This window comes from Armigeres subalbatus, chromosome 1 (assembly GCF_024139115.2).
Source record: "Armigeres subalbatus isolate Guangzhou_Male chromosome 1, GZ_Asu_2, whole genome shotgun sequence".
Taxonomy (NCBI): domain Eukaryota; kingdom Metazoa; phylum Arthropoda; class Insecta; order Diptera; family Culicidae; genus Armigeres; species Armigeres subalbatus.
Window position 1 is genome coordinate 25,305,078 of NC_085139.1, and position 15,334 is coordinate 25,320,411.

Sequence of the window (15,334 nt, forward strand, 5' to 3'; positions counted from 1 at the left end):
CGATGGGACTCGACCCCATGACCCTACAGTACGCTAGACTGGTGCTTTAACCAACTAAGCTACGAAGGACCTCCGTCGGCCTTCGCAACCTAGCGGCTACTGAACGAGCTCGAGATTCCCAAATTGGACGCATAGTCAAATCACTCGCAATCCATTTCTCAAGCCAATACTACCACATGTGTATAGTACACGTTCACATTAGAGGAGCGTGAGTAGTTAGAATGTCTGGCGGCAGTACAGTTGCTGATGAAGAATGTTTACAGCCGCCAGACATTCTAAATACTCACGCTCCTCTAATGTGAACGTGTACTATACACATGTGGTAGTATTGGCTTGAGAAATGGATTGCGAGTGATTTGACTATGCGTCCAATTTGGGAATCTCGAGCTCGTTCAGTAGACGCTAGGTTGCGAAGGCCGACGGAGGTCCTTCGTAGCTTAGTTGGTTAAAGCACCAGTCTAGCGTACTGTAGGGTCATGGGTTCGAGTCCCATCGAAGGGAAAGTGGTTACCTCCAATACATTTTTCAAATCAATATCTTCCACATAACGTACATATTCACATATGAGTTTCCATAACAAGAAGGTTTTGGTTTGGCTATACAATGCCAAGGTAACTTAATAGTATCGAAAGGTAGTCACATACAACCTGCAGCATGACCTTGCCCATCGGCCAGTTTGTTTTGTACCATCGTCAACAGATCCTGCTACAAAAAACAAGGATACTTGAATATACTATGAACCATGAATGTCGTCAACCTGGTGAGAATTACTGACTCCAAAAGCTTTCCGATAGTATCCAGCAGACAAATAGGCCTGTAAGAGTGACTTTCTGAGCGCATGTCGGTGTTCGCCACAACTTCTGCTTATCCACATTGGGAATCTCATCTTCTTTGTATGCAATCTTTGAGCCATCGATAGAAGCTCGTCGTTATCCTAACTTCATCTTCTTCGTAGTTTGGTGTTGTATGGCATACCGTTTAGTTGTGTTGCAAGAATGACCACTCGATGTTAATAGCTTCCAGTTTTTTCGGACACATTTCGGAAGGCAGTGCTGCACCTCTAATTGAACCGGTGCCAGCGAAAGTGGTACATGTTACATTGAGTAAATTTTACAGGAGACGCATTTTTCCAAAAACTTCGAAAAAAAAAATTCAAATTAGCATTTTTCTGCATCTCAACTGTACCAACGTGTTATGAGTGATGTGCCTAAAGGTAGTAATGAGAAATATGCGAAGTTTCTTGACAAATTTCAAGGTTGTTTGAACAAGAGGCACATGTACCACTATTAATGGGAACAAAATGCAACAGAAACCGAAAATCGTTGCCAGTAAAAGTGGTACATGTACATTTTCAAAATTATTTTAAACGGCAGTAAACCATCTTGAAATTCAAAATAGGGTTAAAATCTGTTGCGGAAACATCTGTGTTGTATTTTTTTCTTTTCAATAAGCTTATCTTAGTGGGTAGAACTGCACATGTACCACTTTTCCTGGCAACGAAATTGCCATTGTGATATATACCAGAAATTAAAAAGTGCATATCTCCAGATTTAGTTGTCAAAAATCACTTTTTCGTTATTCCCTTACTAAACCTTTGCTCACAGAAGCAGTTGGTGTAAAAAACACAAAATCGACAAAAATGGTTTATGTACCACTTTCGCTGGCACCGGTTCAATTTTGACTTGTTTTTTCTTTAGCGTGTTCGGCTCTTGTTCTTTGCATTTTTCCCAAGCTTTAAGACATTTCGCACGTAGAGTTTCAATTGCTCCAGTCCACCAGTGCTGCACTGATCGATGTCCATGCTCCGGATCCACTTTACAGCGCATCGTGGTATCGCATGCTCGTACCAACTTACTTACTTACTTACTTCTGGGTCCTGTACACCCCGAGTGGTGCAAAAAGCCGATTTGAAGGATCTCCATCCTGGGCGATGTCCAGCTTTCGCCTTAACCTGTTGCAAAGTTAGATTTCGATTGACTTCTTTTATTTCTTTATTCAGGCTGCGTCTTGGGGTTTTCCTTAGCGACTACAAAGCAAGACCATGCTGAAGGTGGCTGGTTAGAAACCTCGCAGTTGAGAACTGCGGAAGTGCTGAATGAACACTAAGCTGCGGAGTGGCAATGTCCCAGACTCAAGAAGATCAGGCTGCGCCACCATGAGCCTCTGGTTTTGCCTCTGCTGCGATATCTAGCTGGGTTCCAGTCTTGGCTTGTTTACAGATTTTGTTTCCGCCCCTACGTTAGGTGTGGCCGACCCAGCTCCACTTCCGTTCCAGAATTTCTCTTGCTATCGGCCTCTGGTGTCAACGACAATGAAATTCGTTGTTTGAGATCCAGTTTTGAGGCCACCAGGCCCGAATTATATACCACAGGCATCTGATAATGAACACCTGCAGCCGTTGAGTGTTCTCCACTATCACACACCATGTTTCGCTATCAAATAACAGCTCAGATTCCACGTTGGAGTTTTTTTTTTTAATTTGTTTGCGTTTACTTATCAGCCTGTTTTTCTAGATATTTCTTAAACTTGCAAAGGCAGCCCTTACCTTCTTGATTCGTGCGCCTATGTCGATCTCGGTACCACTGTCTGACATCATTTGGCTACCCAGATATTGAAAACTTTCCATATTATCCACTGATTGTCCAGCTACTGTGAAGCTGAAACGGGTCGCCGTGTTTACATTCAAAGATTTGGTCTTGTCTTTATGCCTAAACCTGCCGAAGAAGAGCGCTCGGCTAGATAGTTGACCTTACTCTACATATCAGAGCGGCGTTGAGCTACGAGTTTCCGCTCCAACAAATCCATTTAATCCTGTGAACTAAGGTTCAAGGCCGGATTTTACCTTTGGAGTGCTTTGATAAAAAGTTTTTTCTGAACATTTTTGGCTGGTCAATTTCTTCATACCTCCTATACAAGCTGCTTTGATCGAGTTTCTTAAAATTTCATAACAGATGATCAGCGTTCATACTTTTCGTTGTGATGAGACCAAAGCAAGTGATCTTCGGGCCAAGAAAGAATATTTTTTTCATAGTTTTTCATCCATTACTCTTTTCTCTAATTCTCTGAAATTATTAAAAATTTCCTCGAGAAATTGTACTGCATTATCGATTTCAATTTTCTCGAATTTTCTCGAATTTCTCCTTATTTCACATGAAAAAATCATTTAAATTTTCACTGAAAATTCTTTTTAAAATCCACGGGAAATTCAAAGAGTTTCTCTCAATCTATTTTCATTCTCGATGCCTATTCAGAGGAATATCGCATGTAAAACTTATATGGATTCGCTTTATGAGTTTTTCACAGTGTACTTTGTGTCTCGTCTTTGACGTTCGGCTTCGGCTACTCTTGTTCAATCTCAACGTGAGGTTAAATAAGAGTAGGGTTATGAATATGTGTTTTACTTGGTTTTCCAACAAATTGTCACGTATATGGATTCGTTTTACGTGTTTTTCACAATGTACTCTGTGTTTATCACCTATTTGGATTAGCATTATGCATTTTTCACAGTGTACTCTGTGTTTCGTCTTTGACGTTCGGCTTCGGTTACTCTTTTTTTTTACTCTTGTTCATCTCAAAGTGAGGTTAAATAACGGTAGGGTTATGAATATGTTTTCACTTAGTTTTTCAACAAATTGGATTGGACCTACATGGATTCGCATTATGCGTTTTTCACAATGTACTCTGTGCTTCGTCTATGACGTTAGGTTTCGGCTTCTCTTATTCAATCTCAACTTGAGGTTAAATAATAGATGGGGTTATGAATATGTTTTTTTTACTTAGTTTTTCAACAAATTGTCACCTACATGGATTCTCATTATGCGTTTTTCACAGTGCACTCTATGGTTCGTCTTTGACGTTTGTCCATTGTTACGTCCTCGGTGTTTTTGTGACATCTCTCTTCAGTCCCTAGTTTAATGCGTGTGAGCCTACATGATTGCTTTTCTTATAAATGGTATATCATGTACATTCGCATTGTGTGACTTATCCAGTAAATTTTATGCTTCGCGTTTCATCGCGTTTTACAAAATGCATCATACGTATGTATTATTGAATGTATCCTCCTTCTCCAGAAACCTGTTCCATTATCTTTTCCAACTTCATTTCCTCTTACTTCCCTTTTCACTTCCTTTTCCGTCAGGTAAATAATGAGAAAGGCCAGTGAAGGCGATGCCACAAATCTCCCAATTTGAGGAGACCGTGCCTCCTGAGCCGACTTCCTGATTCCTGAATTCTCTAAAATTTATTTTCTAATTGTGACACATTTCTCATAATTTTCGTTGGAAACTCTCCTTATTTCACATGAAAATACATTTAAATTTTCACTAAAAATTCTTTTTAAAATCCACGAGAAATTCAAAGAGTTTCTCTAAATCTATTTTCATCCTCGACGGGTATTCAGAGGAATATCACATGTAAATGCCGAAAAGATCGAATAAATAAGGGAATATTCAGAAGGAATCTTAAAAAAATCTGATTCAAAACCGTTAGTTGAAAGGAATGAATCAAGTCATAGAAGTCTGTTTTTGCTGTTTGAAATAAAGTAGATTGGTCATTGCCTTCCGATGTAATGTTCGTAAACCCTTTTTACAGACACGTCGAAAATGCCAAGGAAAATTTAGCGAATGCTACCATCGGGAATTTTTCAACCTGTGCACAACTCAAAATTAAGTGCGTTTGAGTCTAAAGTGCGTTGCAGTTATCAACTGGCTAGTGTAAATGTATTTTCATGTTTGAGATTTTAGGCCCGAGACAAGTTTTATAATATTTATATAAGTCATAGAGTAGAATTATATATTCTATTCGCGGGGGTAGGTGATTGTCTTCAAGTATATTCAAATAAGTAGACAAGCCTTCAAATATTTTGAAAAGCCTTCAAAATGTTTTCAAATCTGGTTTTCGATTCTGGATTATATTCTACAAATCTGGCATCGCTGCTCGATACATCTTGCGTCGGTTGTTGTGGTGCCACTTTTGTTGTTGTAACAGGGCCATTTTTTGAACGCATTTAGTTCGCACTCGTTTTGTTCACCGCTGCATTAATTATTCCCAGTTTTTGCCGGTCTCTCCGAAAATCCTGCTCAGTTGAAGAACAAACTGCTCGATACCTCGCGAACGGTTATGCATTACTGTCGACGAACTCATGGAGCTTGTCCGCCACCTGCTTCGCTCGTTTTTGTTCGTGATTGCATATTATTTGGCGCTATCTGCACTTGCGCTTGTTTGGGTGTCGATCTCATAAGGCCACGACTGACGAATGTATTCACTACGCTTGTTCCATTGATAGGTACATACATTCACTATTGAGGTGGTTTATATTATATTTGTTAGATTTATTTCTTCCATACCACAGGGTCACAACTCTGAGCCATCCGTATAAAATGAGGACGGGTCGGTTTGTCGAAACTTATTCCATTCCAGAAACATTTGGCCGAATGGGTCATCCGGCCGAATAGGTCATTTGGTCGAAAAGGTCATTTGAACGAATAGGACATTTGTCTCAATTTTGACTACTTATTTCTCACTTCCCACGTGGAAAAATGAGTCGTCTCACTACTCACTTTGCGCTTCTTACTTTTTACAGCGTGAAGTGGGAAATAAGGAGTGAGAAGAGAGACGTCTCACTTCTGACTCATCATGTTGCACTTCTCACTGTAAAAAATGAGAAGCGCGAAGTGAGTAGTGAGACGTCTCACTACCTACTTCAAGCTACTTACTTCTTGCAGTAAGAAGCAAGAAATAAGGAGTGAGGAGTGAGACGTCTCGCTTCTCACTCTTCATTTCTCACTTCTCACTGTGACAAGTGAGTAGTGTGAAATGAGTCGCCCTAATCATTTCTCACTCCTCATTTCTCACTTCTCACTGTAAAAAGTGGAAAGCGTGATATGAAAAGTGAGACGTCTCACTTTTCACTCCACATTTCTCACTTTTCACTGTAAAAAGTGAGAAGTAGGTAGTGAGACGTCTCACTTCTCGCTTCGCACTACTCACTTTTATAACACGCCTCACTTCTCACTCCTCATTTCTCACTTCTCACTGTAAAAAGTGGAAAGCGTGATATGAAAAGTGAGACGTCTCACTTTTCACTCCACATTTCTCACTTTTCACTGTAAAAAGTGAGAAGTAGGTAGTGAGACGTCTCATTTCTCGCTTCGCACTACTCACTTTTATAACACGCCTCACTTCTCCCTCCTCATTTCTCACTTCTCACTGTGAAAAGTGAAAAGTGATAAGTGAGAAGTGCACTTCCCACGACATCTCACGTCTCGCGCTTCTCATCTTTAACCGTGAGAAGTGGTAAATGAGGTGTGAAAAGTGAGACGTCTCACTTCTCACTTTTCATTTCTTACTTCTCACTGTAAAAAGTGAAGAGCGCGAAGTGAGTAGTAACTACCCACTTTGCACTACTCACTTTTCACAGTGAGAAGTAGGAAATAATTGGTGAGAAGTGAGACGTCTCACTTTGCACATCTTATTTCTCACTTTGCAAATGACCTATTCTGCCAAATGACCTATTCAACCAAATGACTTATTCGGCCAAATGGCCTATTCGCCAAATGACTTCTGCCTAATGGTCTGTTCGGTTTTCGGCCAAACGGCCCTTTCGCGTATAAAATAGTCTCGTGATCATGATGATGATGATGATGATACTACTGTAGCAAGGCACCTGCCGATCGCACTGGCAATATCCGACAAACGATTTGATCATGATTATCCTATTGTTTGTATTTCATCAGACTCCTGTATGAATGATGATGATGATGATGATTCTATTGTAGCAAGGCACCTGCCGATAGCACTGGCCATATCTGACAAACAGACTCCTCAGACTCCTGTATGAAGGGCCAAAAATGGGTGGGTGGTTCCATAAGTAAAGACGCTTATGCGAATCCATGGGATGAATAGAGAATCTCCTTCCAGAAGAAAGTTCGAACATGCAATATTATAATCTAGCCTTCGTTTCCCAGATTGATCCAATAGATGGGGAGAAGAGCCCGCCCTTTATCCACGAAATGTTAACAATAGGAAGTTGATAAAATAGTCTCGTGACCATCACCTTAAAATACGCTTGCGCATTGGGCAGATTCGTCGGCAGGATGAGATAGTTAGACGACGGTTCTACACATGCCGACTGGAAGATGCCACGGTGAAACGGTCCTTCGTTGAAGAGCGAGACGAGCGAGCGTGGGCAGACTCTCTGGCCGACGAATGAGAGAGAGCCGCAGCTACCGAGGACATACGCCTCCTATACGATTTCTCACGACACTGAATGCAACGATGCCTGCGAAAGCCGCGAATGATCAGTTATTGACCGACCCAACTGACCAGCTGAAACGAGCACTTCGAACATTTTTTTCAAGTGCCAGCCAGGCCAACATCACCTCGGCATAATCTGCCTAAGACCCGGCGTATAACACGCGTCAATTCCGAAGCCCCATCACTGCTAGAGATTCAGTCAGCCATCCAAAGCATGGAATCGAATAAAGCCTCAGGGGTCGATCGCATATCAGCCGAGATGCTCAAAGCTGAGCCCATGACATCCGCTCATCTACTGCATCATTTATTTAGTAATATCTGGGACACCGCAATTGTCCCGGTCGACTGGATGCAATGTATCTTAGTGAAGGTGCCCAAAAAGGGTGACCTGACTGTATGCGATAACTGGCGAAGGATTATGTTGCTGTGTACCGTTCTCAAAGTTCTATGCAAAGTTATCATAGCCCGGATTCAGGAGAAGATCGATGCGACTCTCCGGCGGCAGCAGGCCGGATTCCGTACCGGAAGATCCTGTGTGGGCCATATTGTCACGCTCCGTATCATTATGGAGCAGATCAACGAATTCCTCTTACTCTTACTTGGTATTTATTAACTACGAAAAAGCTTTCGACCGTCTCAGTCACGAGAATATGTGGGGCGCCCTAAGACGCAAGGGGGTTCCTCAGAAATCCATCGGCCTCATCGAGGGACAGTACGAGGCCTTCTCGTGTATAGTGTTGCACAATGGGGTCGGAGCTGGTGTGAGGCAAGAATGTATTCTATCACCCTTACTGTTCCTCATAGGTGCACTTGATCGTAAACCAAACCGCGGGCTGTTATGGCAGCCTATAACCATGGAGCACCTAAACGACTTCGAATTGGCTGATGCCGTTGCATTCCTCACGCAACGACGCTCTGATATGCAAAGTAAGCTCAACGACCTTGCCGAGCGCTCCTCTTCGGCAGGTTTAGTCATCAACGTCAACAAAACCAAATCGTTGGATGTAAACACGGTGACTCCTTCCAGTTTCACAGTAGCCGGGCAATCAGTGGAGAATGTTGAAAGCTTCCAATATCTTTGTAGCCAAATGGCGTCAGACCGCGGTACCAAGATCGACATAGGAGCACGGATCAAGAAAGCAAGGACTGCCTTTGCGAGTTTAAGAAATATCTGGAAAAACAGGCAGATAACTGAACGCAACAAAACACAAATTTTCAACTCTAACGTGAAATCTGTGCTGTTATATGCTAGCGAAACATGGTGTGTATCAGTGGAGAACACTCAACGGCTGCAGGTGTTCATCAACAGATGCCTACGGTATATAATTTGGGCTCGGTGGCCTCACAACTGGATCTCAAACAAGGAGCTCCATCGTTGTTGTCACCATAGGCCGATAGCAACAGAAATTTGAGATCGAAAGTGGGGCTGGTTCGGCCACATTCTACGTAGGGGCGGAAACGAAATCTGTAAACAAGCATTAGACTGGAACCAAGCGGGACATTGCAGCAAAGGGAGACCTAGAGGCTCATGGCGATGAAGCCTCAATAAAGAAATAAAATAAGTCGACCGAAATCTAACCTGGCAACAGGTTAAAGCGATAGCTGGACATCGCTCAGGATGGAGCTCTTTCAAGTCGGCTCCTTGCACCACCGGAGGTTTACAGGATCGTGATCCCATGGTGGCCTTTGTAGGCAGTGAGGCCATGCGTGGGTTGACACCACTGCTCATATCAACTTGTTGAATGAGCCGGATCTGCGTAAATTAAGAATTTTGTTTGTTTGGCATTTGAACCTGCTTCCACTATCTAAGGTGACGACTGCAGAGCCTTCTCGAGTCTTGTCAAGGTTTTAGTGTCACTTATCCAAGGGAAGTAGAATGATATGGATGGTTGCTAGTTAGCTATAAACGATCTACAACGCTTATCTATTTCTGAGTCATGTTCTCAGAAAATTTGAGCTGATTTTAATAAAAACTGAGTCGTTTCAAGTTTGCATGCAAATTAGCAAAGGGAAATTTATTTTTTCGTTATGCTGATTACGGCGCTTCCTCATTAATGCATGCATGCAAACTTGAAACGGTTTGCACTAAATCAGTTTTTATCCAAATCAGCTAAAATATTCAGAGGCCTTCAGAACATGATACAGAATCAGATGAGCGTTGTGGGCAAAACCGATTTTTTGAACCGTTCTAGTGTCCATATGTGTGTGACCATTTTGATATGAATAGAATCTCACTGCTATCAATTCCAATTTGCCAGTTGGCACTTCTGTTGGTGGGCTAAATAAAGTGCTTTGAAAGAGGCACAATAATTTTTACAGAGCTGCTCATAGACCTGTGGTATATTGTCCCCGCTGTTAAACTTCCGCCACATCCTCCAAGCAGAATTCACTTGTGCTGTTTAGAAACCGGTTTACTGATCATAGGGCCCGGTCGCTTCTTGAAGAAAGCGCCGAGTGGTTGTTTTTCACATGGTTAGTTAGATAAGTTGTAAGGTCTCAGAAATATTTTGTAGATATTACTCTTTTCAATATTGCGCTCACTTCCGGGCCACTTAAAAATAATTGAATTATCAATTTACCATTTTGAAATTGCCACTTGTTATGGCATTGTATACCAAATTCAATTACCGGAACTCATTTGTTGTTTGTTGTAACTTGTTTTTAGTATCGCAAGAAATTTCTAAACTTTCAAGTGGACTGTTGCATTTTTTTTTATTAAAATTATGAATAGAACGGAAGAAAACTTTTTTTTTAGGAAATAAATTACGTGTACTGCTGAAGTTGCCCTAACCATTCAGTAACGAGTGCGAAAGAACGTAGAATTTGCTCTAGCGGAGGACACCGGACACGTTTTGTTTATTATTTCACCGCTCTAATCAGAACACAAGCGTGGCCGTGGCACTGCTCGCTAGGCTGATACCAACAAAATCGGGTTTAACCTGAGCACTGCCAGGGCGCCAAGCTTAGTCGTACGGAATTGGGCCTGGATTGGAGATGGAGATTGTGCAATACACATCACAACACCAGATATGTGTGCGCCATACAGAAAGACTATCAGTAAATTCGCACGTTTCGAATCTGGCCGAGTCCGAGTGTATCGTTCGCTTTCTACTTCACCCTCAGATCAAATCGTTCGGTCTTGTTTAAGTTGAGTAAAATTTGTTCGACCGATGGTGGTGCTTTTTGGTGCGGTTTGCTTAACTCAATTCACATTGGATATGCTGGTCGAAAGTGTAAAAGTTCAAAACCCGATTCCGGTCCCGGAGGGTTTAACAAAGACCAAAATTACGCGTAGAAATGGCGAGTCCGCTGCCCCGTTCCAAACAATTCACACACTTACCAAACACCTGGATAACGAATGGCGATTTCAATTGCTCAATAATAGAGTTGTAATCCAGTTCCCGTGCCAACCACAGATTGTATTCGGCCATCGGTGTGCTTTCTTCCGGTTCCTAAACGAGAACGTGAGCTTATCGTCAGCAGTCATGCCTTTTGCAAACGACAAATAACTTACCCGTTCCATTGATTCGCGAAGCACTTTCCGAATGTAGATGGACCAACCTTCGACAATTTCCTCCTGCTGCAGCGTGGTCAGTTCACTGACTGCCGTCTTGCCGATATCGACCTTGATTTTGAACTTATCCTCGTCCGTGGTGATGGATTCCTGCCCTGGAGCGTTGTACTGCGTTGGCATGGCGAAGTCGTAGTGAATGTGTTCAATCGTCCAATCCATGACGCCAATGAACTGATCCAAATTTAAATTGAGATTGCTCTTTATCGGGCCTTGTTTGACGGGTGCGTTCCGCAGTCGCTCTTTTTCGGCCTCGATTTTCGCGTCGGCAGCCTCCAGCAGGTGGTTCCACTTTTCCGACGCAGTTTCCTTAACGGTTGCTTCGCTTTCCAGCGTCGCTTCCGATGCCTTCAGGTTCGACTCGCTGCTGGGAGTTTCGCTGAGCGATTGACCACTGCTGAGCTCCAGGTTAGATTCCTCGCCCATAGCGCGATGGCCGGCACTGCGAGCTTGGATGGCTTTCATCCGGAAGTCCGACGGTTTCGAGTAGTCGATGAGTGCGACACTGGCTCGGCTGCCTGCCCGCGATGAATCTTCTTCCACTTCGGGCTTCTCCAGTTTGGCACGTTCCACGTTCGGTTCTCGGAACTGATACTGAACGGCCGGCTTGTAGATTTGCTCCAGCAAGGTTTTTGCGTTATCAACCATGGTGCCACGGATGCAACCCATGAGAGTGTAGTACGGCATTTCGGAGCAGCACTCCTCATAACTGTTGAAGTAATCTGTGATGGGAGGGACGATTAATATGGACAAACATTATTTCGAAAAACACGAAATTAAGATGAGCCTAACTGTAGCTTTTCTTTTTTGATTTTCCTGTTTTTATTACAAACAGACATCATATTGAAAAGGTTGGCGATAAAAAGTGTTCACGACAGAATCTCAAAACGAAGTGTAGGTATTTGAATTATTTCAAATAAAAATGTAAACCTACCAATCGGTGCACTGAACCTCCTGATGACGTACACGTAGCGCAGGCTGGGATCCAGCTTGTCTTCCGGTATGTATCCAAAGCAAACGTGCACGATGGGCGTCTTTATGGAGGTCGAAACAATTTTCTGTAGAAAGGGTGAAAGATTACCACCGAAAAGTTAAAAGAATAAAAAAATACAAAGAAAGAAAATGCTGCTACACAACAGAAGGCACTCACGGTAACTTCAACGAGCTCATTATCGCCGGAAGCTCCGGCTCCCAGCGCAGTCTCCGGTCCGTGGTCCTGGTCAGCATCTAATTAGAGGGCGAGATGGGCGAACAGTGGAAAGAACAATCATGGTTTTGAACGAGTGGTGAATAAACGGGGTAAGTACAATGTGCAACAACTGTTCCGTTTATGCGAAGGTCGTTACAACAGCAACAACGAACCGCGGGCACAATAATGACGACTCGGGAAAAAGAAAAGCGAATCTGTAACGTGCCGCAATTAAAGTGGGCAGACGGGGGGTGGCTGAGGAACTGATGGTACAAAGAACTTGCTAATTACTGGTGAGGGCAACGGTTTTTGCATCCTTCCATTCTGTTGCGTAAGTCTATTTAATATGATTTCACGCTGTTTCCTTCAGGGTATTAATGGTTTTGCCTTTTTGTTGGAATTGTTTTGAAAGTTGTTTTACATCCTTAGTTCCCTAGTGATCTTTGTTCAACAGAAAATACTGAAATCTGTGCTAATAGGCAAATAAATTTCAAGTGACATGTGCCTCATATCTGAATTGATTTACTTCGAATTTAAGAACATCGTAAGAGAACTAATGTTTTCAATAATTTCGATTCGCCCTTGAAATTTAGTTTTTTGACTCCATGCTTACATGTTTACTTGACAAAGTCTTACCTGCTTTCTTTGCCTTCTTGGCCTTGGGTTTGGTCTTCTTTCCTACAAGAGAAAAGTACAATAAAATCTGCATCAGAATCGGTTGAGAGCAAACAATATCTGCAGGAAAAACTTGCTACAGTAGTGCCCTACGTCAAAGTACTTTTGGTGCCTAAAATATCCCAAAGCAAAAACCAACGGAAAGCAGTTATCTTACCAGCATCATCCGCATCCTCGGCGAGGCCTAGACAAATATGCAGATTACCGAAAGAAAGAAGAGCAGACAAAAAAATCGTCATGTTAAACAGCATTCCCTTTGGTAAATAAACACCAGATTTACTCTGTGCGGAAAATCAACCAGCGTGACACACAGGAACAATATCGCATACACTCGGCTCGTTCGATGACACAATGCAGCAATTCGCGGAGAAAATTTAAATTTTAAATTTGAACCACTTGAAGCAGCGAAACCAACGCTGCAGAGTGGCGAGAAGCTGGATGAAAAGTAGTTTTTTCAATGGTTCTGTTCTGTTGTGATGGTCATCAAATGAAAAGAAATTAGAAATTATTAAAATCAGCAAATTTTCTAACAGGTCATTTGGTCGAAATCGTTGTTTGCAGGAAAGGACCTTTTGTCCGAAAACATCGTTTAGCGTAATGTGGAAAGTGTGGAATGATCTATGAAAAGTTAGAAGTGAGAAATAAGAAATGAGAAAATAAACTCAACCTGTTCTTCATTTTCAGTTAAATGACTTTGACAAACGCCCATTTCTACTGATCCGTTTGGAGGAACGAGCTAGGGACTGAAAGGCTTCTGTTCTTGATGATTTGACCTAACTTCCATTGTAGAGGCGGTAGGTTCTTATTGTGAACCAGGACGAAGATTTCAGGTTGTACGTTGGGCATTTGTTTCAAGTTTTTCTTTCTTAGTTAGAGGCTGCTGAGAAAGTAACGCGACCATGTTTTCTAGAAGTGTCCCCTCAGCATTTGAAGATATTGCCACTTATCCAATCTGTTGGCTTGAATGTTCCCATAAGATGGCTCAGGGATGGCCTTGAGAGGGCGACCAATTCGATAGTGAGCTGGAGTTACAACTTCTGCATCGGTGTAACGGCTTAATGGAAAGCAGGCGAAAATTCAGGACCAGGATTGTTGAAAATTTCTCGAAGCTCAGTTTTTCATTCCCAAGTAACTTTTTCAAATGTGTTTTTGGAACTTGGTGGTACTAGGTGGAATGAAATGACAGTCATAGTCCTTTGATTTACAAAAGTACTCGATGCGGTGGTTGCGTTGCTCCTCGTTGAACATTTTGCGTAACTGGGAAATTTCATGATCTGCTCCACGGAAGTTTGTGCCATTGTCGGAATACATACACGTCTTTCCACAAACCGCTGAAGCGCTTCTATGAATGTGTCATGTCTGATACCAGTTCCAAATGAATAGGTCGGGTGACCATACAGACGAAAACCGCTATATATCCCTTTCCAAATGAATCATAATCGATTCCAGTTACAGAGAACGGAGGTGCAGACGTTACACGGCAAGACGGAAGATTCCCCATGTGTTAAAAAGTTGCCGTAGGTTGAGTCTTGGAACACTTCACACATGCTGCTGCTAGGGACTTCAGACCGCTGCTTTCCTGCAACGGTGTAGGCTTCACTGATGGTTGATGTAGGCGATTTGGTATAACATTGCTTGCGTTTTCACAGTTCTCTAATTGCACTGTTTTTTGAGGAACTTCACAGTTTCTTCGTAATTCGGTAACTCCCCTCGAGGAATGGTGGCTTCCCTTTGCTTTCTAGTATTTTTATCCAATGCTACAGCAAGAAGGTACACAACGAACAATTCTGACACATAGGCAACTTGTTTTTTTTAAGCGAAGATTTTCAATGTGCCAGGAAGGTCACAATGGAATTCGGATGGCATCTTTTTCAGTGACAGCAGGCCTCCAATGTGGTGAATGCGTTTTTTCTAGTTTCGGACAACAGAACTATCGCGCGATCTGCCGAAACAGTGTGTTCTGCATTGCGCGGCCGGTAATTAAGTTAATCAGTGCGTGTTTTTTTGGAGTAGCCATCGAGCAAGCATTGTGCAGTGCGTGTTTTAGTCGTCGCGATATTGTTAAGATATCGAATCAGTCTTCGGGAAAATACGTAAGACACGCGTTGCTTTTCCGCTTTTGTATCATCATGAATATGGCGTCGCTCAAAAGAAATAATTAGTCGCTTACCAAGGCGATTTCCAATATATTTTCTTCCCAACTAACAGTAGTTTTACATAAACTACGCAATTCTGATATCTTACATAAGGCAATGCACCAGCATTTGTAGTGCTTTCAAAGGAATTCATCGTGGAGCATGTGCTCCAGAATCTGATCAATTTTTCATATCTGATTACATTAACACTCTAAGTCCAACTTCTCGGGCAGCAGGGACTATGTCCAAGGGCTTAACGATCCCTCCCCAGGCCATCTGCGAGTTGTGGTGCCTGCCTAGGAAGTGGTGGGGTTTGACAGTGGGCTGTTAAAGTTCTATAAAAAGCTGCATGTATCCGCAAGTAGGCTCCGCCAAAGCGAACGTGTGCCGCTCGAAGTGCACAAGACCAAGTCCTGGTGTTAGGTGGGACGCTAAACAGTCCTGACACGACGGCCCTCCGAGAAGAGACATGAGATTTGCGCATAGGCTCAATAAGCCGCCTTCGATACA

At 42.6% G+C, this 15,334-nt stretch overlaps 1 protein-coding gene across 2 annotated transcripts in view; it reads right to left on the reverse strand.

Annotated features, from left to right (window-relative positions):
- Nucleotides 1-15,334, reverse strand: part of LOC134222877 (dynein axonemal heavy chain 10) — a 332,935-nt gene that overhangs the window by 303,767 nt on the left and 13,834 nt on the right. The window contains exons 4-9 of one of the 2 annotated variants that reach the window (XM_062702022.1): nt 12,847-12,873; nt 12,651-12,692; nt 11,976-12,052; nt 11,760-11,883; nt 10,769-11,547; nt 10,595-10,706 (exon numbers count right to left, since the gene is read on the reverse strand). In XM_062702022.1, the coding sequence (XP_062558006.1) occupies nt 10,595-10,706; nt 10,769-11,547; nt 11,760-11,883; nt 11,976-12,052; nt 12,651-12,692; nt 12,847-12,873 (1,161 nt within the window). The remainder of the gene's footprint in view (nt 1-10,594; nt 10,707-10,768; nt 11,548-11,759; nt 11,884-11,975; nt 12,053-12,650; nt 12,693-12,846; nt 12,874-15,334) is intronic. The other variant, XM_062702027.1, reaches the window with a different exon arrangement.